Below are 21,191 nucleotides of genomic sequence, written 5' to 3'. Positions count from 1 at the left end.
TTGGTGGTGTCACAGGTTGACCTCCCAATTTCAATATCCTCCTGTACAAGTTTCAGTCCTTACCCAACTGGACTACCCCTTGATATGTATTCTTCCTTTTGTACTTGCCATGTGTAATCGTCTTCCTTGGCCATTGCATGTCTAACTTCTTCCAGGGCTTCTCATTCCCCTGTATGTGTATGTTGCTATATAGATATTCCTCGGGGCTCTCCCTTCTGCCTCCTTTTCTCTCTGCCCTGTATTCTTTTCTCTGGTGATTGTATTCACATGCACAGTCTTAGCATTCATATATTCACTGAATTAGATGTGTTTTTCTCTAGATCATCATATCCTTTAGCCAACTTGGATGAACATATCAAATTCAAATGTCTAACGTGATCTCCCTTCTCACTCCTATAAACCTGTCTTCTTTTTGCCTTCCCAATCTTGGTAAATATCACCATAAAACAAATCAGCCTATGGCCAGACTCACTAGTCTTTATGGATGCTTTCCGTCCCTCAGCCCTTTAGCTCAAAACCTTGTCCATTTTGCCTGCTAAGCATCCATGCACTCTGTCCCTTTTCCGTCAGTTCCCACTGCTACTGTAGTTATTTCAAAACTTTGCTGGGGCGGCGCCTGGGGCTCAAACAGGTGCACCAGCCCCATATGTCAGAGGTGGTGGGTTCAAGCCCAGCCTCAGCCAAAAACTGCAAAAAAAGAAAAACACCTTCTTCCTGGGCAGCACCTGTAGCTCAGTGGGTAGGGTGCCGGCCGCACACACCAAGGCTGGCAAGTTTGAACCCATCCTGGGCCACCTAAAACAACAATGACAACTGCAACCAAAAAAAAAAAAAAAAAATCCAGGCATTGTTGTGGGCATTTGTAGTCCTACCTACTTGGGAGGCTGAGGCAAGAGAATCACTGAAGCTCAAGAATTTGAGGTTGCTGTGAGCTGTGACATCACAGCACTCTATCCAGGGCAACAGCCTGAGACTCTGTCTCAAAAAAAAAAAATAAATAAATAAATAAATAAAAACTTTTCCCTGCCTCTACCTCTCCACAGCTGTCATAGCTTCCGGCAGCAAAAATCCAAATCTAATTGTTTCCCTTCTAGGGGAAAGTCACTGATGCACTATAGCCTTCTGGATGACACCCACACTTCCTCAAAGATAAACTTCAAACTTACAAAAGCATATGAGACCTTTCATGATCTCCCTCCTGTCTTTTATTTTTGCCTTAATGTCTCCTGCCCCTTTCCAGTCCTGGAGCTGGAAATTGCAGTGAGCTATGATCATGCCCCTGATCATGCCAGCTAGGGCCTCAGCCATACAGAACTGTTTGTCATTTCACTCCGTGACATATTCTTTTATGCCTCTGTGGCTTTGTCTGTGTTATTCTCACTGCTTGCAATATACTCCCCCCCATCACGTTCCCCCTACCAGCTTTATTATCCTTCAAGAATTAGATTAAGTTTTCATTTGAAGACAGTGGCTCTCCTGACCATTTCTCCTTGAGTATGTTAGTTGTCTTTCAGCTGTGCACCCACCTACATCCCTCCAGCAGGTGTCTTCCTCTAGCATAGCAGGCAACATACTGTATTCCATTAACATACACATCTGTTCTTAACAGACTAGCAGGTCCTTGAAGATAGCAGCTGTCTTCATCTCTGTCTCCATACTTTAACCCAATAATGGGCTCACATAAACTTTAATAAATGGATGAATGAATGAATTTGTTTAGTTTGGCCTCTCCAACCTAAGGGTGTGTTCTCCTTGTGCATTTTTGAAATGTTTTAAAATTTTTTTTGTTGAGACATAGTCTCACTATGTTGTCTGCAGTACATAGTGGTATCACAGTTCACAGCAAATTCAAACTCTTGGGCTCAAGCAATTCCCTGGCGGTTGTCATTGTTATCATTGTTGTTTAGCTGGTCCAGGCTGGGTTCAAACCCGCCCTGAGGTCAAGTGGCTAGATGAATTTAAGGGGGCTGGAGAGAAAAAGGTAATTGCACGAGATTCACAAAGTATTGTGAACATGAATGCTGTATTCCTTTTTTTTTTTCCTCTAGTAAGGTTGGAGACATTCTTTTCATAGGTGTTTCTGATCCTGAGGCCTGATGTTCAAACCCCCTTTGTCCAGAAACAGCTCAGGAATTTTTCTTTAGTAGGTTCTTGCTCTCAGGGATTGGGAGAATGAACCCATGGACCACAGATCAGTGGTGAGATAGGCTTTTACTAGAAAGAAAGGAATACAGAAGGAATGAAAAAGCACCAGAGCTTCTGGCAAAGGGGAAGCCCCAAGTTGGAAGTCTCTCCTCCCTATTCATTCTTTTTTTATTGTTATTATTGAGACACAGTCTCACTGTGTCACCCTTGGAAGAGTGCCGTGGTATTATAGCTCACTGCAACTTCAAACTCTTGGGCTCAAGTGATTCTGTTGCCTCAGCCTCCTGAGTAGCTGGGACTACAGGTGCTCGCCACAACAGCCAGCTATTTTTAGGAACAGGGTCTTACTCTTGCTCAGGCTGGTCTCAAACTCCTGAACTCAACCAATCCACCTGCCTTGGTCTCCCAGAGTGCTAGGATTACAGGTGTGAGCCACCGTGCCTGGCCTACCCTGTACATTCTTAACTATAAGAATCATATTGTTGGGCAGCGCCTGTGGCTCAAGGAGTAGGGCCCCAGCCCCATATACCGGGGGTGGCAGGTTCGAACCCAGCCCTGGCCAAAACTGCAAAAGAAAAAGAATCATATTGTTTAATTCTTTGGAACCTGCCAGTATTTTCTACTACTACTGTTGCCACAGTAGGTACTTAATGTTTTTTAATGTTTCTACAGTACGGTGGCTTCAGCCTACCTCACAGCAATCTCAAACTCTTGTGCTCAAGATAGCCTCTTGTCTCAGCCTCCTGAGAAGCTGAGGCTATAGGTGCCCGCTGAACACCCAGCTAGTTTTTCTATTTTTAGTAGCGACGGGGTCTACCTTTTACTCAGTCTGGTCTCAAACTCCTGAGTTCAAGCAGTCCACCTGCCTCAGCCTCCTATCGTGCTACGATTACAGGCATGGACCACCATTTGGGGTTCATAGGTACAGTTATTGGCACTACAACCTTGAACCTGGGCTCAAGTGATCCTCCTACCTCAGGTTCCTGAGTAGCTGGGAATACAGGTGTGAGCCACCATACCCAACTACATTTAAAAAAACTCCTGTTAATTAAATGCTACTAATTATGTGTGCATGTCTTTGAAATGCAACATCAAGACTTTGGTATTTTAGAGCTTATAGCAGTAGACACAAAGGGAAATGTGCCAGCTGAAGTGATAGCTAACTGGAATACATTCCCAAAGGAGAAGTGTTACTCTTTTTAAATTTATAGCTGCCAAGATGCACACTTTGCCTCCTGGATGTTTCTTCAACTTTAGTTGTTCTCATTAATTTGCTTAGTTCTTCTGTGGCCCCCTCATTTGATTGAAAGGTGATGATACCAAAAACTAGGAGACTTGTTTTGTTTTGGTTTTTTTTGGAGACAGAGCCTTAAGCTATTGCCCTGAGAGTGCCGAGGCCTCACAGCTCACAGCAACCTCCAACTCCTGGGCTAAAGCGATTCTCTTGCTGCAGCTTCCCGAGTAGCTGGGACTACAGGCACCCGCTACAACACCCAGCTGTTTTTTGGTTATAGTGGTCATTGTTTGGCAGGCCCAGGCCAGATTTGAACCCGCCAGCTCTGGTGTATATGGCTGGTGCCTTAGCTGCTTGATCTATAGGCACCGAGCCAAACTAGGAGGTTTTAAAACAAAGCATTTATGTCATCAATGACAGCTTTAAATAAAGGAAAGCAAATTAAAAAATAATAAATTTTAAAAATAATTTTAAATAGAGTATAGCAGGAGTGATTTTGATAATGATCTGTGGTTATTGATGTTATTTTCAGTTGATCCATTAAAATTAATTTTGTTTTTGTTTTTGTTTTTGTTTTTTTTTTTGAGACGGAGCCTCAAGCTATCCCCCTGGGTAGAGTACCATGGCCTCACAGCTCACAGCAACCTCCAACTCCTGGGCTCAAGCGAGTCTCCTGCCTCAGCCTCCCAAGTAGCTGGGACTATAGGCGCCCGCCACAGCGCCGGCCATTTTTTGGTTGCAGCCATCATTGTTGTTTGGCGGGCCCGGGCTGGGGATTCGAACCCGCCACCTTAGGTGTATGTGGCTGGCGCCTTAGCTGATTGAGCCACAGGTGCCGAGCCAAAATTAATTTTGTAATTGAAGGAATTTGATTTTTCAAACACTGAAGATTTTGGAGACAGAGAATGCTAAAATGTGGCTGCTGCCAGGGTGTGTTTGAGATACCTGCCTCTTAATTTTAAGTGCTCTGAAGTGCTGAGGAGTTAGGCTAGAAAAGAAAGGAAGATGAGAGTAGATTCATCCTAGGCCTTGTTCCTCTGAGGCCCAGAGTGGCCGAGCTTGTTTAATAGAGGAGTTTTCAAAGTAGCTTTGGAACTGGGAGGTGTAGAACTCTAGGTGATTTTTGCTCCGAGTATGGTAAATTAGGAAGAGTGGTTTTTTTCCATCACTACACTAACAAGGAAGGATTTTTTTTTAAATTGTGAAGAATTTAAGGGCAAAACTAAAAGCTATATATTTAAGTTGGGTGTACAAGAGGAAAGCATTGAGGTCTTTCAGTTGAAATTTTATCAGATCACTGATATTGCTAGGAATAGTGTCACATGTAATCACTGCAGATGATTTAGGCCTTGATTACCTAATCTCGGTTTGATCCCTACAAAGTGCCTAGTTACGGTACTGAAGGGCACAAATACACTTTGCCACATACTTTGGAAGAACTTTGAAATTTGTTGAATATTTCTTCGCAAACCAAATACTAACATAGAGTGAAGAGTGAATTATTCCAAAATTTCAGCAATATTTTTATTGCAGAATATGAAATACATAGTCTTTTATCCTCTGGTTGACTTTTTTCTTTCTTTCTTTTTTTTTTTTTGTTTGTTTTTTTAGAGACAGTCTCACTTTGTTGCCCTCGGTAGAGTGCTGTGGCGTCACAGCTCACAGTAACCTCCAGCTCTTGGGCTTAGGCAATTCTCTTGCCTCAGCCTCCCAAGAAGCTGGGACCACAGGCATCCACCACAGCGACCAGCTATTTTTTATTGTTGTTGCTGCAGTTTGGCAGGGGCCAGGTTTGAAACTGCCATCCTGGGTGCATGGGGCCAGCACCCTCTGGTTGACTTTTTTTTTAAAGATGGGATCTTGGCTGGGTGAGGTGGCTTATTCCTGTAATCCTCGTACACTGGGAGGCTAACGTGGGAGGATTGCTTGAACTCAGGAGTTCAAGACCAGCCTGAGCAAAAGTGAGACCTGTCTCTACTAAAAATTGAAAACTTAAACATTTATCACAGTGGGCGCCTGTAGTCTCAGCTACTCAGGAAGCTGAACCAGGAGTATTGCTTGAACGTGGAAGTTTGAGGTTGCTGTAAGCTAGGCTGATGCCAACAGCACTGTAGCCTGGGCAAAAAGAGAGAGAGAGAGAGAGAAAGATGGGATGTTTCTGCACTGTCCCCAGCTAGAGTGTAGTGACTATTCACAGGCAGGATCATAGTGCCCTAAGGCCTCAGATTCCTGGGCTCAAGCAGTCCTGCTTCAGCCTCCCAAGTAGATGAGACTACAGGTATGCCCAACTATCCTTTGGTGACATTTCATTGAGACTTTGATTTTTGAAAAGAAGGCTGAAATTATACACCTACCTGTCTTTGCTTTAGATACTGCTTGGGAGTAGGAGTCATGTCTTACTCAACTTTGCATCTGGAACATTTAGCCTGGGATACATGTTTAAAAACAAATAAATATTAATAAATGAATATTGCTTTGTTTGAAAAGTTGTCTCATTTTAAATATTAAGGTATTTGTGAGTAAACTGAATTTATTAGTAAAGATATGCTTAGAAGTTCTTAGTTTGGCTCGGCGCCTGTGGCTCAAGTGGTTAAGGTGCCAGCCACATACACCTAAGGTGGCAGGTTCGAATCCAGCCCGGGCCCACCAAACAACAATGATGGCTGCAACTAAAAAATAGCCGGGCGTTGTGGTGGGTGCCTGTGGTCCCAGCTACTTGGGAAGCGGAGGCAGGAGACTCGCTTGAGCCCAGGAGTTGGAGGTTGCTGTGAACTGTGATGCCATGGCACTCTACCCAGGGGGACAGCTTGAGGCTCTGTCTCAAAAAAAAAAAAAAAAAATAGAAGTTCTTAGTTTATTGGTTACCCTAGAGTTAGGAGTAGGGATAATAAAATTCTATATGTTTATTATTTTTACAAGTAGATTTCATTTAGGAAGCGACATTGGGTAGCTTAATTTGCTTTCTTAATCATTGGAAGTTAAATCACATTTAATAGTATTTTACAGTGTTCAACTTGAAAGGGTGTTTTTCCATCTTTGAAGGTAAGAAAATGTTGAAATCTTGGCAGTCTGGTCTCCAAGGACATCATTGTCTGAAAGGAATCGGTTACATGCCTCCTGCTTATACTCTTGTCTTGGAATGCTATGCTCATCAGAGAAGGCCATGTTGAAAGCTAAAGTATGTGATGAATGGCTGTCTGGGCCCAGTTCCCAGGAGGCCTTGGTCACGTGGAGCATGATGTCTCTGTACCCTCTCTCTTCAGGGCTGTCCAGGCTTATGATACTGCAGTGCCAAATGTAGATTTAATTGCAGCTCCTTTTTTTGTCTTTTTTTGTAGAGGGTAGTCTTTTGATTTCTAGGCAAGCCTAAATCCTCAGGAAGCCAGCACTGTTACCTTTTTATATCCTCCAGGGAGACTCCATATTTCCAGAGGGTGATGGAACAGGAGTATGCGTATTGGTGATTTCTGGTGATAGCGCCAAGTGTGCCGCAGGAAGGACTCGCTCCCATCACCCCCTTGCAGCATTCTCTCCCAGGGCTTTCTTAACTTGGCTTTCCTAGGATGTTTTTTAGGGCTCTTACGTAGGCTTAGAAGTTAAGAGTTGAAGGACTAGAGCTCTTTAACATGACAATGTCAGCATTTGTTTTGGCTAAGCTGTCAGGATTCTTTAACAATGGATACTTTTTTTTTTTAAAGCATTCTTCTCAATGTTTGCTTACATATGAGGTAAAAAGAAAGTTCTTGAATGGAAGTATACTTTTTTGGGTTTCTTTTTACTACTTCTTTTCTTCCCTTATTTCCATCTACAAAACCAGAAGGAGAACAAATTAATGCTTCCTGTCCTTTTGCAAAGTACTTGGAAAACTTTATATTGACAGCTCAGTGGCATTCTTGTTTTGGAGCATATTGCAATTAGAATTGCATAGTTATATTTTGTGATAGTTTGAAATATAGAAAAGTGACCCATTGAGATTGTTGATAATGAACTTAACAGTGTGAATTCTTACACGTTAAAAGGCTCATAATCTTTCATGACCTGTTGGCTATTGTATGTATAATCGCTTGAGCTGTTTATTATTGCATAACTTGGAGTATAAAAGTCATGCATTTAGCAATGTAGTCCCTGGTAAGTGTGGGGAAATCCCTAGGTGTCTTTGTGCAATGATGCTTAGACTAGCAGGTTATTCCATGAAGATAATATAGGAAAAGAATGAATTAATCAGAAAGTTGAACAATCTGAACACAGTCATCATATGACTTTAACAGTAGCTGAAAGAATAGCAATTTTTGTACTAGGTGATTTATTCAATTCCTTTAAATATTTATAGTTTTAAGATTGTAACTATTTTAGTAGAAATATTATTGTACACCCCAATTTAGATATATAGGTTCTCTGTAGCTAACTATATGATCTGGGACAAATTATTTGGCCTCTAAGAGTTGGTAATAAGAACCATTATACGTATATTGCCTGTAGTTTTCCAAGTTGTTTTACACAAATTATTTTATTTGTTCCTTGCAATGCTTAAATAAATAAATAGAGAGATAAAAGACAGTAAATAACTTGTCTAAGACGACATAGCCTTACAAGGCTGAGACCCTAATCTAGCCCCTTTCTTCCTCAGATCCACTGCTCTCCTCCCTGGTATCATTTGGCAACAAATGAGAGGATTGGACTGGCCTAAAATTTTAAGATTCTGTGATTTTTTTTTTTAATTTGCCATTGCCTATTTTATTTGCTTTTTTCCTCAAAATACATTTTAGAGTTACTATTTTAAATGTCTTTTCTTCTGCCCCAAAATATATTTTTAAAGATAACAATATGGAATTTCCATTATTATGATAAGATTTTGGATTAATTGGGCTCTTAGGAGTTTTGGCTTCTTTTTTGGTAACGTTGTTGCCTACAAGTATAAACCCTAAAAATCATTCCAGAAATTTATTTGGGTTAAGTTCCACATATCTTAGATTATGTCCTAGCTTCTCTTAAAATGAAAAGATGAAATTTTTCTTATTCACAAATGTTGTTTGCAATATGAATTTACTTTAAATTTTTTTTAAATGAAAATAATTGACTTGAAGAATTTCCTTTTAATTTAGTGATGAAAGAAGAAACTACAAAAGGTACTTTGATAATGCAGATATAGTGGCGTGTACATGTAGTTCAGCTACTCCAGCTGAGGCAGGAAGATCACTTGAGTCTCGAGTTTGAGTTTAGCTTGGGCACCATCTCTACAAAACTTTTTAAGTAGCATTTATTCCTTAAATTTAGGTTTAACACATTCTTAGCACTGTAATACTTTTCAAATAAATCTCTTTGAAAAGGAGAATTTTAGCCTTTTCTTAAATAATTCAGTACTTAATTTTTAAATTAATTAATTAATTTTTGAGATAGTCTCACTCTGTGCCCTGGGTAGAATGTCATGGGCATCCTAGCTCACAGCAACCTCAAACTCTTGGGCTCAAGTGATCCTCTTGCCTCAGCCTCCCAAGTAGCTGGGACTATAGGCACCTACCACAACACCCAGCTAGTTTTTCTATTTTTAGTAGAGACAGGGTCTCGATTTGCTCAGGCTGGTCTGGAACTCCAGAGCTCAGGCAATCTATCTGCCTCAGCCTCCCAAAGTACTAGGATTACAGGTATGAGCAACGGTACCCAGCCAAGTTCTGTACTTTAATCTTAGCAATCAAAGAGGAAAAACCATTTTAGATTCTAGTAAGAATTGTCTTTCAGTTGCATAGTAGACAAAAGCTTGGCCCCAAATGTTTTGCTCCTCAAAAGCATTTACATTTAAGAGATGGGCTTTCTAATTTGTGTAAAAAGTTAGGTGTATTTTTTAATACGTTCTTGGTTGAAAGTGGTTAAGTAGATTAGGATCTGATTCTAGCTTTAAACTAAATAAGGAAACAACTCTTCAGAAAATCCAATGTGATGTTGTCTACATACATGTGATCTTAGCTCCTGAGAGGAAAATCTGGGTGCTTTAATCTTTGGAACTCAGTTTGGGACTTCTGTATAAATTGGAAGTTCAAGAAAGTTGTTGATCATTTTATATTTTGTTCTTGTTCAATGTGGATTTTGTCTCTCTGTGTCTATCTTTCTGGAAAGAACTCTTAGTTGCTGAATCAGTGTATTTCTATTAATCGGTCTGTTTGAATAGACCATCTTTCTTAAGAACTTGTCCAAAATAGGTTAAATAAGTCCTTAGTATTTTTTCAAGGACAGGTTAAAAGTTAGAGGTAAGAAGAAGTTTTTGCTTTTTATCTTTTCCAAATATATGTATAACTGAAAACGAGATGTTTCCCTAAGTTATTAGTAAAAAGATTTCACCCTCTATTTGGTCTATTCACGATCCCTTTCATAAATGCTGCTGCCCACCATTAAGTCTCTTATCACAGGGCATTTCAAAATGATGCCATAAAATGCATGTTGAGAATCTCTGGATTTCAAACATACAGAAATCACATCCTAAATGTCAATTCCTGAGTTAAGGAACTGACAATTATGGCATTTTCAGTCTCTATTAAGATTCAGCAAGCAAGAGATTATTACAGTCAGTCCTTATATGACTGTAGACTTAAATCCTTCTTGAAAAGTATGTGTTTGTTATATTGGGGCTATATATTTCTGCCATTTTACTCATTTGCTTACCTGAATTAAGCCATCCTTTAATTGTTTTGGGCTGTATCTGTAGTTTGAAATTTAGGACTATCCCTTGTGTACTGTGCACCAAAGATGACATTTCAATGCCTCGTTCAGTTATGATGTAGCTTCTGTTTGTCTATAATGAAGCTACGTGGCTGGGTCCATTTATTTCAGTATTAGTTATTTTACGGTATTCATTTGAATGATGATGATTAATATATAGAGGCTAATTTTCCAAATTCATTTATGTCTCCTCTGGGTGTTTCTTTGGGAATGTGTTTGCATTCGTGTTTTTGCTTCTGATTTTAAAATAATTTTCCTTTGTTGTAGGATGAGCAGTTCTTAGGTTTTGGCTCAGATGAAGAAGTCAGAGTGCGAAGTCCCACACGGTCTCCTTCAGGTATGGCCGATTAAGTACATTGTTAGGAGGTTGTGGCTTCCCCTTGCCTTTTTGCATGTAAACGTGCTCTACAATACTGGGGTTAGGAAGTGGCTTATGAACTAGACTTCTTTATGGGACTCTTCTCTGTCAGGCCCCATTTGTTTATTCTTTAGTATGCTTGTTTCTGGGAACTACTTGGAGCATGGGAAGTAGGTGTCCCCAAACGATTGGGAAACCTGGTAGGCAAAATGAAGGCAGTCTACTCAAGAGCATCTTCAGATGTATGCATTTTATATTATACAGTAGTATATATGCCTTTGGGAATGATTTAGCCATTATTTTTTACAGATGACATTTGGTCTACTGTTGTCAAAGAACTAAAAACAAAATATTGCCTTTGTGATACTATTACATCTGATCCTTGAAAGGCTGTATTAAAAATAAAAAAAAAGAAAAATGATATGGGGTGTTTCTATTTATTAGCAATATTTGTCATTATTCTCACCAACAAAATATCTAGAATATCTGGAAATTCTAAACTTACAAGCAGTTTCTTAAGAGAAGATCCTTAGTGAAAATAACATTTAATGGCTTGAAAGATTCAGTTCGTACTGCCATTTGTGTGTGTGTGGCTTTTTTTACTTTATGTGGATAGAGAATCGAGTTACATGTGGTTAAATAATGATATTATTGGCTGTTTTTGCTCTTTTACATTGACTTAGTTTGTAATGTTCAGTAGCATTTGAATCTCACTTAGGAGTTGTCATATGCTGTATAGTAATCTAATTCAAACACCCAAGTTGATGCTTTCTCTGTTCCAAAATGGTGGTACTGCATTCTAGTTGGAAGGAGTTGTGTCCCGGTATAGGTGCTATTCGGATAGTAGCAATATTCTCTTTAGGATGTGATGAAATCTTAAAATTTTATAAAGGAAAGGGATTTTAAAGATCATCTGGTCTAACCCTTTGTTTATAGATGACAAAATGAAGCATAGAAAATACTTGATGTGTAATTATTTGTCACCAACTTGAGAGTTCTTTGGATGTGCTGTGGATCTGCGAAGTTAGCAGCCAGTGCTGGGAATCTTCTCTGTTCTTTTGCTTGCCTATCATAAGCTTTTCAAAGTAGGATAGAAGATGTTTTCAGAATTGATAAAACCCTCTCAGTTGCCAGGTTGAAATCTACCAAAATGATAGTCTTCTGATGTATATTATATTCCTGGACAGAGGTTTTATTTTGCTAATTCCACAACTCTTTGATGACAATTTCCTCTTAAGTTTTTTCTTGACTGTCAGTCTACCTTGCTTGTTGTCTTGGTTTTTCGTTTTTTGTTTTTTTTTGTTTTTTTTTTGAGACAGAGTCTCACTCTGTCTCCCTTGATAGAGTGTCGTGGTGTTATAGCTCACAGCAACTTTAGACTTTTGGGCTCAGACAATCCTCCTGCTTCAGCCTCCTAAGTAGCTGAGACTACAGGTGCCTGCCACAACATCCAGCTAGTTTTCTATTTTTAATAGAGATGTGGGTCTCTTGTTTAGGCTGGTCTCAAACTTCTGAGCTCAAGGAATCTACTTGCCTGAGCCTCCTAGAGTGCTGGGATTATAGGCGTGAGCCACCATGCTAGGCCTTAATCTTTTTGTTTTGTTTTGTTTTTTGCAAAATCATCTTGCTATGCTTCATTATTTAAGAAATGAAACATAGTTTCTCTCTTATCTCCTAGTCTGTTAATTTTGTTGTAATTAGAATATATTGAGGATAGATTTGTGAATCTTTTTTAAGGGAAGTCTTAGAGGCTAATTGATGAGGAATGCATTTATATTTAGAAGGCACACTAATAGGACCCAGTTAATTTCTGTTTGGTTAGAAAGTAATTTCATTGTAAAAATGTTCATCATAATGGCATAAATTTCTTTTGGTGCCTGTCAAAGGAGGTTTTAGTTGCATAAGAAAATGTTGTCATATAAAACATCAAAAAGTCAAAAGGGAAGAGAAGATTTTATAAAGTAAGCAATTCTTAACTACATTTAAGAATATGGCTTTATTGGTACACTATAGGTGTGGTTAAAGCATAAATAAAAATATAGGTTTATAAAAGTATTTTAGAAACAGTCTTACTGAATTGCTTGATAAGTAGCAAATTGAGCTGATTTATAAACTGGCAAATTCCTTTTATTTAGACTAGAAATCTGATTTAATAAATTGTTGCTTTAGTGTTGACATCAATTAAAGTTAAATCTTTTTGTAGCTTGGAACTAACTAGTTAAGAAACTCTAGGTAGGGTAGTAGACTATTGGACACATCATTATGTCACTTTACAGATTAGTTCACATGCTACTGAGTTCAGTGATTTTATTCTGATGTCTCATTAATGAATATCTTTCTATTCAGTAAAACTTTTTTAGTTTACTTTGGCAAAACAGAGTGAAATATAGGAATCTGAGCTGTCCAGGAACCTTTTCCTATGGAAGTTGGTATGTTGTTGATTGAAGAACACCTTGCTCAAGTTTGTTCAAAGCCAAAACTCTAAATTAAAAACATGGGATGACTTTCTAGAAGCATGTTCTTACCTGTTAATCTTGGTGGCTGGAATATCGAAAACTTGGTTTTTTTTTTTTTGTTCGTTAATTTTTGTTAACAATTCCTTTGAATTCAGGGGGTAAAAAGTTGCATGAAAATCAGTTTTGTAGATCAATTGGTTGAAAATCCTTTATTATGTCTTGATTTTTGTATCAAAAGAGTAATGTTCTTTCAGGTGGAATGTTATTTGCTTGACTTCTTTGAGCAAATTTTTGGTGAAAAGAAACTAAGCACAATTAAGATGTTTTATTGACTCATTAGACTCAAGTTGAGTTCTCAGTACAAAATGGCCTGTGCTAAATTATATTCAGCTTAGTTAAGACCTGAACTACACAGCTAAATATATGCTCTTCATTGTTTAATTTCTGTACACAGTTAAAACTAGTCCTCGAAAACCTCGTGGGAGACCTAGAAGTGGCTCTGACCGAAATTCAGCTATCCTCTCAGATCCATCTGTGTTTTCCCCTCTAAATAAATCAGAGACCAAATCTGGAGATAAGATCAAGAAGAAAGATTCTAAAAGTATAGAAAAGAAGAGAGGAAGACCTCCCACCTTCCCTGGAGTAAAAATTAAAATAACACATGGAAAGGACCTTTCTGAGTTACCAAAGGGAAACAAAGAAGATCGCCTGAAAAAAATTAAACGCATACCTTCTGCTACATTTCAGCAAGCTACAAAGATTAAGAAATTAAGAGCCGTTAAACTCTCTCCTCTCAAGTCTAAGTTTAAGACAGGGAAGCTTCAAATAGGAAGGAAGGGGGTACAGATTGTACGACGGCGAGGAAGGCCTCCATCAACAGAAAGGATAAAGACCCCTTCAGGTCTTCTCGTTAATTCTGAACCGGAAAAGCCCCAGAAGGTCCGGAAGGACAAAGAAGGAACACCTCCACTCACAAAAGAAGATAAGACAGTTGTCAGACAAAGCCCTCGAAGGATTAAGCCAGTTAGGATTATTCCTTCTTCTAAAAGGACAGATGCAACAATTGCTAAGCAACTCTTGCAGAGGGCAAAAAAGGGGGCTCAAAAGAAAATTGAGAAAGAAGCAGCTCAGCTGCAAGGAAGAAAGGTGAAGACACAGGTCAAAAACATTCGCCAGTTCATCATGCCTGTGGTCAGTGCTATCTCCTCAAGGATCATTAAAACCCCTCGGCGGTTTATAGAGGACGAGGATTATGACCCTCCAATTAAAATTGCCCGATTAGAGTCTACACCAAATAGTAGATTCAGTGCCACATCCTGTGGATCTTCTGAAAAATCAAGTGCAGCTTCTCAGCACTCCTCTCAGATGTCTTCAGACTCCTCCCGATCTAGTAGCCCCAGTGTTGATACCTCCACAGATTCTCAGGCCTCTGAGGAGATTCAGGTACTTCCTGAAGAGCGGAGCGATACCCCTGAAGTTCATACTCCACTGCCTATTTCCCAGTCCCCAGAAAATGAGAGTAATGACAGGAGAAGCAGAAGGTACTCAGTGTCAGAGAGAAGTTTTGGATCTAGAACAACTAAAAAATTATCAACCCATCAAAGTACCCCCCAGCAGCAGACTTCCTCCTCGCCACCTCCACCTCTGCTTACACCACCCCCGCCGTTACAGCCAGCCTCCAGCATCTCTGACCACACACCTTGGCTTATGCCTCCAACAATTCCCTTAGCATCACCATTTTTGCCTGCTTCTGCTGCTCCCATGCAAGGGAAGCGAAAATCTATTCTGCGAGAACCGACGTTTAGGTGGACTTCTTTAAAGCATTCTAGGTCAGAGCCACAATACTTTTCCTCAGCAAAGTATGCCAAAGAAGGTCTTATTCGCAAACCAATCTTTGATAATTTCCGACCCCCTCCACTAACTCCTGAGGATGTTGGCTTTGCGTCTGGTTTTTCTACGTCTGGTACTGCTGCTTCAGCCCGATTGTTTTCGCCACTCCATTCTGGAACGAGGTTTGATATGCACAAAAGGAGCCCTCTTCTGAGAGCTCCAAGATTTACTCCAAGTGAGGCTCACTCTAGAATATTTGAGTCCGTAACCTTGCCTAGTAATCGAACTTCTGCTGGAACATCTTCTTCAGGAGTATCTAATAGAAAAAGGAAAAGGAAAGTGTTTAGTCCTATTCGACCTGAACCAAGATCTCCTTCTCACTCCATGAGGACAAGAAGTGGAAGGCTTAGTACTTCTGAGCTGTCACCTCTCACCCCCACGTCTTCTGTCTCTTCCTCGTTAAGCATTTCTGTTAGTCCTCTTGCCACTAGTGCCTTAAACCCAACTTTTACTTTTCCTTCTCATTCCCTGACTCAGTCTGGGGAATCTGCAGAGAAAAATCAGAGGCCGAGGAAGACTAGTGCTCCAGCAGAGCCCTTTTCATCGAGTAGTCCTACTCCTCTCTTCCCTTGGTTTACCCCTGGCTCTCAGACTGACAGAGGGAGAAATAAAGACAAAGGCCCCGAGGAGCTGTCCAAAGATCGAGATGCTGACAAGAATGTGGAGAAGGACAAGAGCAGAGAGAGAGACCGAGAAAGAGAAAAGGAGAATAAGCGAGAGTCCAGGAAAGAGAAAAGGAAAAAGGGATCAGAAATTCAGAGTAGTTCTACTTTGTATCCTGTGGGTAGGGTTTCCAAAGAGAAGGTTGTTGGTGAAGATGTTGCCACTTCATCTTCCGCCAAAAAATCGACAGGGCGGAAGAAGTCTTCATCACTTGATTCTGGGACTGATATTGCTTCTGTGACTCTTGGGGACACAACAGCTGTCAAAACCAAAATACTTATAAAGAAAGGGAGAGGAAATCTGGAAAAAACCAACGTGGACCTCGGCCCACCCGCCCCGTCCCTGGAGAAGGAGAAAACCCTCTGCCTTTCCGCTCCCTCATCGAGCACTGTTAAACATTCCACTTCCTCCATAGGCTCCATGTTGGCTCAGGCAGACAAGCTCCCAATGACTGACAAGAGGGTTGCCAGCCTCCTAAAAAAGGCCAAAGCCCAGCTCTGCAAGATCGAGAAGAGCAAGAGTCTGAAGCAGACCGACCCACCCAGAGCACAGGTACTCTTCCCACCTTGTCTGTTAATGGCCAGCAGTTACGGGGTGCCTTCTGTGGGCAAATGTTAGGCTGCGTCTCAGTCGTACCCAGTTATGGGAGTCAGGAAAGGCATGGCAGAGGCCATGGTATTTACAGTGGTCCTTCAAGGGCCGACAGGATTTAGGTAGGTACAATGTTGCAGGACGTATCATGCTGAGTGGAGGGGACAGTGTGGGTAGAGATGGAAAAGCATGAAACACATGTGAAGAACGGGGAATAGCTGGATTGGCACATATGGGAAAGCGGTGAACTAAGGCTGAGCAATAGATTGGGACCAAACTAGAGAATGCTGAGCTGTTTATGCCTCGTGAGTTTGGTGTAGTGGAATCTGTGACTTCTAAAGGTGCATTTTAATAGTCAAATTGTTTTACTCTCTCTGGTAGAATAGCAAACAAGAGAGGAGCATTCGCTTCCTCTGAGTAGTGAGAGACGTTAATTAGGTTTTTGCAGAATACCAATGAGAAGCACTTAGCCTTCAGTTGTTGAACAGAAAAGCTGTAGTTGGTAACTAGGACGATATCAAATTTTTATAAACATCAGTGTTTTTTCGGGGGGAGGGTTTATGTTTTTTTTTTTTTAATAAAGTAAGCTAGTCTCTGGCCTTTTCCAAGAAAATTTGCTGATCTTGAGGTTCTTTTAAAAAATTGTCATAGAAAAAAAAAATTGTCATAGATGCATATTTATGTATATTTGCACCAAGATCATCGAGTTAGGTTAAGATGGCCCCTGATATAGATTTTTAATGTCTAAATAGTCTACAGCCATATTTACACTTAATAATTCTGCCAGTTAAGAATTCTAGCAGGTATGTGATGGTATTTATTTTTGATTATCAAGTTGGATATTTTTTGGTTGGCCTCTTAGTGCTTGGAGCAGTGACTCTTTAAAATGCAATACATTTCTGTTTGGGGCCATGGCCTTTTACACTTCCATTTATTGGTTATTCTCGATCAAGGAAATATAAAAAATAGTCTGTGGTTAGATAAGCCCTATTTATTCCAGACTGAATTTTTTTTATAGTATAGACTGGCAGCTTGAATTTTGAGGGGAATTTTAAAGAAGTTGAATAATTGGGAGTAGAAACTTAGTTGTTTTCTATTTTTTTTTTTTTGTTTGTTTTCTGTTATTAATTAGAGGCCTTTTTATTTTGCTGGTAATTTTAGGAAGCAGAAATAGTTGATTTCTATATATTGATATGATTCATCAGCTGGGAATAACTAGAGTGGTATATTTTGGTTCTAGATCATAATTCAATTGAAAAGTATACTTTGGCTTCACTTAATTATGTTTTCAGTATGTATGGTTGTTATTGTTTGTTTTTGGCTTGCCTAATATACAGGGTCAAGAAAGTGATTCATCAGAGACCTCTGTGAGAGGACCTCGGATTAAACATGTCTGCAGAAGAGCAGCTGTTGCCCTTGGCCGAAAACGAGCTGTGTTTCCTGATGACATGCCCACCCTGAGTGCCTTACCATGGGAAGAACGAGAAAAGATTTTGTCTTCCATGGGGAATGATGGTAGGTCAGGGAGTCAGCCTTGGAGTCTGATCAGACTTTGTTTGCTGGTCATTCTGGGATGCGCAGTAGGCTTTTTGAAAACCAGATCGTATGGGGGGATTAGATGTGCAAAGACTTCATTAGAGAAAATGCCTGAAAAGGAATATGAGGAGGGAAGGCTGGGAGAGCTGTCAGATTCATACTGATCTGATCCCCATGAAGATAAGGGGGAAGGAGGGTTGGGTAGAACTTCTAGACTACTGTTCAGTCAGTGTAAGAAAGGTTTGGTAAGGCTGTCGGGGCGCCTTTTAGCAAAAGTTGGCTGTCAGAGGAGTCCTGTGTCTCTTAGAAACAGACTTACTTTAGTATCCCTGCTGTGTCAAGTCACTGCCTAAAAGGGACCCTTGGTATGTGTGGCCTGTTTGCACCACTGGATTTCAGAGCACAGCAGCTGTGGCCCTGGATCAGTTATGCTTTCAATAGTTGGAGTTCCGTGAGGTACATTCTCATGGCTACCATATAGTACTTTAAATGCAGGGTAGCCTCTCATAAAAGTTTAGAGACTCTTTAGAGGTATTTGAATGATTCTTTTTTTTTTTTTTTTTTTTTTTTTGAGGCAGGGTCTCACTCTGTTGCCTGGAATAGAGTGCAGTGGCATCATCATAGCTCCCTGCAGCCTCACATTCCTGGGCTCAAGCAATCCTTCTGCCTCAGCCTCTGAGACTACAGGCGCCAGCCACTGCCCCTGGCTAACTTTTCTATTTTTAGTAGAGACAGGATCTCACTCTTGCTCAGGCTGGTCTCAAACCTCTGAGCTCAAGGGATCCTCCTGCCTTGGCCTCCAGAGTGTTAGTATTATAGGCTAATACTAACCTATTTGGATTTTTGCTTTCATCAAGCTGCAAGTTACAGGTGCTTTTAAACAGTTAAATTAATTGTTTGACTAGACTCAAGTTCTGCACATCAATATTTTTATTATAATGTATTTCATTTTGGAGTACCAATTAAAAGAAGATTTGAATCTATCTAATGATATGAAGGGATTTTGAGGATCTCTCCCTCTACTCCTAAGAAGGGCGTTGACAATTCTTCATAGCTAATGACATATTTCTTTAACAGACAAGTCATCAATTGCTGGCTCAGAAGATGCTGAACCTCTTGCTCCACCCATCAAACCAATTAAACCTGTTACCAGAAACAAGGCACCTCAGGAACCTCCAGTAAAGAAGGGACGGCGATCACGGCGGTGTGGGCAGTGTCCTGGCTGCCAGGTGCCTGAGGACTGTGGAATTTGTACTAACTGCTTAGACAAGCCCAAGTTTGGTGGCCGCAATATAAAGAAGCAGTGCTGCAAGTGAGTGGCTATTTACTCTGAGCTGTTGACTTCTCAACAATGAAGATTGTTTATTCCTAGTTTGTTGAAGAGATGCATCAGGAAATTGAGTCTGGTTGTATCGAGTTGCAAGATTAGTTGTAGAGGTGGATTTTGTGTTGTTAAGGTTAGTGCTTAAATAAGAAATAACTCTGGAGCAGTGTTATCTATCTAATAATAGAACATTCTGCAATAATGAAAATGATCGGTTCAATATAGTAGCCATTAGCCACATGTAGTTATTGAGCAGTTGATGTGGTTGTGTGACTTAGGAACTACATTTTTTATTTCATTTAAATTTTAATTAAATTTAATTAGCCACATGTGACTAGTGGTTACTGTATCAGACAATGCAGTTCTGAAGGGTTTCTACTTAACAACTTTATGCATAATATTTATTGGGTCAACTGAAGTCACTTTTATCTTTGTGATATTCAGCAATCACCGGGGATATCTTACAAAAATTTCTGAGCTCTCTGATTCTCTTAGATTATTAAGAGATTAATAAATCTCTTAGATTATTTTTATGCCTATATAATTTTTTTTTTTTCTTTTTGAGACAGAGCCTTATTCTGTCATCCTTGGTAGAGTGCTATGGCAACATAGCTCACAGCAACTTCAAACTCTTGGGGTCTAGAGATCCTCTTGCCCGAGTAGATGGGACTATAGGCACCTACCACAAGGCCTGGCTATATTTTTCTGTTTTTAGTAGAGATGGGGTCTTGCTGTTGCTCAGGCTGATCTCAAACTCCTTAGTTCAGGTAATCCACCTTCCTCGGCCTCCCAGAGTGGCAGGATTACAGGTGTGACCCACCATGTCCGGCTAAGTTAGGGTTTTATTAAATTTAAATTGAGGGGTGAAATATACATATATATATGTATATATATATATAAACATCGTGAGTTATCATGATAGTATTATAGTGACAAAAGACTTGTCTGATTATTTTAGTCCATTTTTGTTCTGATTAGTTTGTGAATGTCATTCTCATAAGAGAGCAGTACTGATAAGATTATAAGGTGTAGTGACTGATCATTTTGCATATAGTGCTACTCAGTATTGGATTACAAGAAATTTGAGTAAAAAATACTTTTATATTTTTTCCTTTTTGATCCTAAGGGTAGGTGAAATTGCTGATCCAAGGATTCAAAGGCTCAGATTTAATCTGAGTAACGAGCAGTCTTTTTTTCAACTGTAAAAACGAACCTAAATAAAGATTCACTTCTTATAGATAAATGAAGAATTGTTTCAACTGTTTCTCTTCTAAATGTAGTTTATTTTATGGTTTATTCTTTATTATCTTAGGATGAGGAAGTGTCAGAATCTACAATGGATGCCTTCCAAAGCCTACCTTCAAAAGCAAGCTAAAGGTAGAGTTATAAAACATTCTCCAATGCTCCCTACTTTAATGCCATAGAGTCACGTATATTCAGTAGTAGAAAAGAATACTAGTTTTGTTTCTGATTTTAAGTATTGCTCTTTCCCAGGGAGTTGATAGTTGTTGAAGCTGGATAATAGGTTTATAGGGATTCATTTGACTATTTCCTATATTTTGGGGTATGTTTGAATTTTTCCATAATGAAAAGAATTTTTAATTTTTTTTCCTTTTTTTTAAGAGATAGAGTATTACTCTGTCACCCCAGCTAGAGTGCAATGATGTCATCCTAGATCACTGCAACCTCAAACTCATGGACTCCAGTAGTCCTCCTGCCTCAGCCTCCCAAGTAGCTGGGACTACAGGCATGTGCCATTGCACCAGCTAATTTTTTTTTGTTTTAAGAGACAGAGTCTCACTTTATTGCCTTTGGTAGAGTGCTTTACAGCTCACAGCAACCTCCAACTCCTGGGCTTAGGCGATTCTCTTACCTCAGCCTCCCGAGTAGCTGGGACTACAGGCGCCTGCCACAACGCCCGGCTATTTTTTGTTGCAGTTTGGCCGGGGCCAGGTTTGAACCTGCCACCCTCGGTATATGGGGCTGGCACCCTACTCACTGAGCCACAGGCACTGCCCAGTTTAATTTTTATTAAAGATGAGGTTTTGCTTTTGCGCAGGCTGGTCTCAAACTTCTGAGCCCGAGTGATCCTCCTGCCTCAGACTCCCACAATGCTAGGATTATAGGCATGAGCTACTATGCCTGGCTGAATTTTTAATTCGTATAAAAATTATAACTCATTCTGTTTCCTAGCATGATAAAAGTAAACCTATTTCACCTAATCAACTTGACATTAACTCACTTAAACCTTTCAGTACTATCTTTAGCTATAGGAAACTGAGA

General features: G+C 39.9%; 1 protein-coding gene across 1 annotated transcript in view; it reads left to right on the top strand.

Moving 5' to 3' along the window:
• KMT2A (lysine methyltransferase 2A) overlaps window positions 1-21,191 on the top strand; it is an 88,251-nt gene that overhangs the window by 21,738 nt on the left and 45,322 nt on the right. The window contains exons 2-6 of the mRNA XM_023517288.1: window positions 10,358-10,427; window positions 15,873-16,009; window positions 17,386-17,563; window positions 18,662-18,896; window positions 20,221-20,285. Of these exons, the coding sequence (XP_023373056.1) occupies window positions 15,878-16,009; window positions 17,386-17,563; window positions 18,662-18,896; window positions 20,221-20,285 (610 nt within the window). The 5' untranslated portion in view covers window positions 10,358-10,427; window positions 15,873-15,877. The remainder of the gene's footprint in view (window positions 1-10,357; window positions 10,428-15,872; window positions 16,010-17,385; window positions 17,564-18,661; window positions 18,897-20,220; window positions 20,286-21,191) is intronic.

The sequence above is a fragment of the Otolemur garnettii genome, unplaced genomic scaffold (assembly GCF_000181295.1).
Source record: "Otolemur garnettii isolate 467f Iridium unplaced genomic scaffold, OtoGar3 scaffold00108, whole genome shotgun sequence".
Lineage (NCBI taxonomy): Eukaryota > Metazoa > Chordata > Mammalia > Primates > Galagidae > Otolemur > Otolemur garnettii.
This window is presented reverse-complemented; position numbering and strand designations above follow the sequence as displayed.